The following is a 1840-nucleotide window of genomic DNA, read 5'->3' as shown; positions in this document are numbered from 1 at the left end:
TGTGTGTGTGTGTGTGTGTGTGTATATTTTAGTCTGAAAATCTAATGTTCATTTCAGAATTCAGAGTTTGGATTTTTCTGAGAAAATGTGGCAGAAGTAAAATAAAATAAAATAAAAATAAATAAAATTCTCCATAGCTCCAGTCCTGTCTGTACGCAGCTGTTTTGTTAGCTGAATACAAACAGAAGAGTCACTTTGGTCCCTCCCCAGGCAGCGTCACGTCTCTGGTGGCAGGACTCCTGTTCGGTCTGTCGGCTGCAGCCGGAGCTTATCTGGCATCTCAGAATCCCAGTAAGGTGTGGCTTTCTTTGGGTGAGTGAAAGCATTTCGTGAAGCTAAAAGTCGCCTTGTGTCATCTGTCCTCTGTCAGCTGGTCCTCTTTTCCTTCAGGCACAGCAGGAACTCTGGCTGTAGTGATGGGACTGAGGTTTCTCAGCTCCTGGAAGTTCATCCCAGCTGGTTYAATGACTTTAGCCAGGTAATAATGATGGTTTCTCTATCCACTATGTTTGGACGTCTTTTAAAGTCCCTTTATGAATTTAATTTGATCTGTTTTCAGTGGGCTGATGGTGGTGAAGCTCATCAGTGGAATATTAAGATCCAGACCACACAAGTCCTGAACAAACTCACAGATCTGTTCTTTCTGTTTGCACATCATCTGAAATATTTCCAGCTTATTGTGTTGAAATACTTTAAATCGTAGAGATGGTTTACAAAGTGAGCCATTTCAGGCTTTTAAAGACCAACTTTACGTTTAAACTCTGAAAGATGTTTCTGCTGTGAAACAATGTGTTTTGTCAAAATCCCATTGATCTCCTTTTTTCACTTCTTTTTGCTAGTTTTGTCTAAGTTGTGCAACATATGAACCTTTCATCACGTTCAAAATTACCTCATCTTTTCTCAACAATAAAGCAATTTCTACGTTTAAACATGTTTACCATGCTGCATTATGTTTTTGCAAATTGTTGCATTTGTTATTTACATTTCACGCAAATTTTGTTGAAATAGGGGTTATTTTTGTGTCTCGTGTTTTATGTAGGTCTTCTGGAGTTCACAAGCCCTCCATCTAGTGGTTTAGCTCTGCATCAGTTCCCATTTAGTTTTCTATTTCATAAATACCTATATTTTGACAAAGGTGCTTAATGGATCAAATGCAAAATGATGCATTTTTTTTTTACATTTTGAAAATTCTCTAAAGTAATAGAAGTGTTAATTTACTTAATGATGACTGTGCCYCTAAATAAAACAAAATTGTAAACAATGTTTACCAACAGATATGTTGAAGTGACAAAAAACAGGTCACAAATAAAAGCCCAATACAGACTAAAGGGCTTTGTTTACATTTAGTGCTAATGTTGCCAGAGATACAATAATTTATTTCATAGTTTTAGGGTCTTTATACGATAAACAATAAAGTTTTTTAAAAATATAATACAATTTAGACACAGAAAAACTAACAAACCTGTTGATGTTAGCTCGTCAGTTAGCTGTTAACAAACTTAAAGTTGGCAAAACCTAAATTAGTAGAAGTTATTTGGTCCGATAACAATTTTTAAAGTTAGTGAAAAAGCTAATCTGCTTAACTTAAAATTAGATCCTTTATTATCTGATTATCAGAACCATGTCCAGCAGTGATTACTTCTTATCTGGCAACCCAGTTGAGCATTCTATTTGAATGAACCATGCAGTCAGATTCTGGCAGAGTTGTAAAGTAACTAAGTACAAATACTTTGTTACTGTATTTAAGTAGAATTTTTGGGTATCTGTACTTTACTTGAGTAATTATTTTCACACAGTTATCTGTACTTTCTACTCCTTACATTTTTACAAAGGCAAGAAG

General features: G+C 35.3%; 1 protein-coding gene across 1 annotated transcript in view; it reads left to right on the top strand.

The window, feature by feature from the left end:
• LOC106520739 (transmembrane protein 14C) overlaps positions 1 to 929 on the top strand; it is a 3257-nt gene extending 2328 nt beyond the window's left edge. The window contains exons 2-4 of the mRNA XM_014012967.1: positions 211 to 312; positions 391 to 478; positions 560 to 929. Of these exons, the coding sequence (XP_013868421.1) occupies positions 211 to 312; positions 391 to 478; positions 560 to 620 (251 nt within the window). The 3' untranslated portion in view covers positions 621 to 929. The remainder of the gene's footprint in view (positions 1 to 210; positions 313 to 390; positions 479 to 559) is intronic.
• Positions 930 to 1840: the final 911 nt, after the last annotated feature.

This window comes from Austrofundulus limnaeus, unplaced genomic scaffold (assembly GCF_001266775.1).
Source record: "Austrofundulus limnaeus strain Quisiro unplaced genomic scaffold, Austrofundulus_limnaeus-1.0 Scaffold97, whole genome shotgun sequence".
Classification (NCBI taxonomy): Eukaryota; Metazoa; Chordata; class Actinopteri; order Cyprinodontiformes; family Rivulidae; genus Austrofundulus; species Austrofundulus limnaeus.
This window is presented reverse-complemented; position numbering and strand designations above follow the sequence as displayed.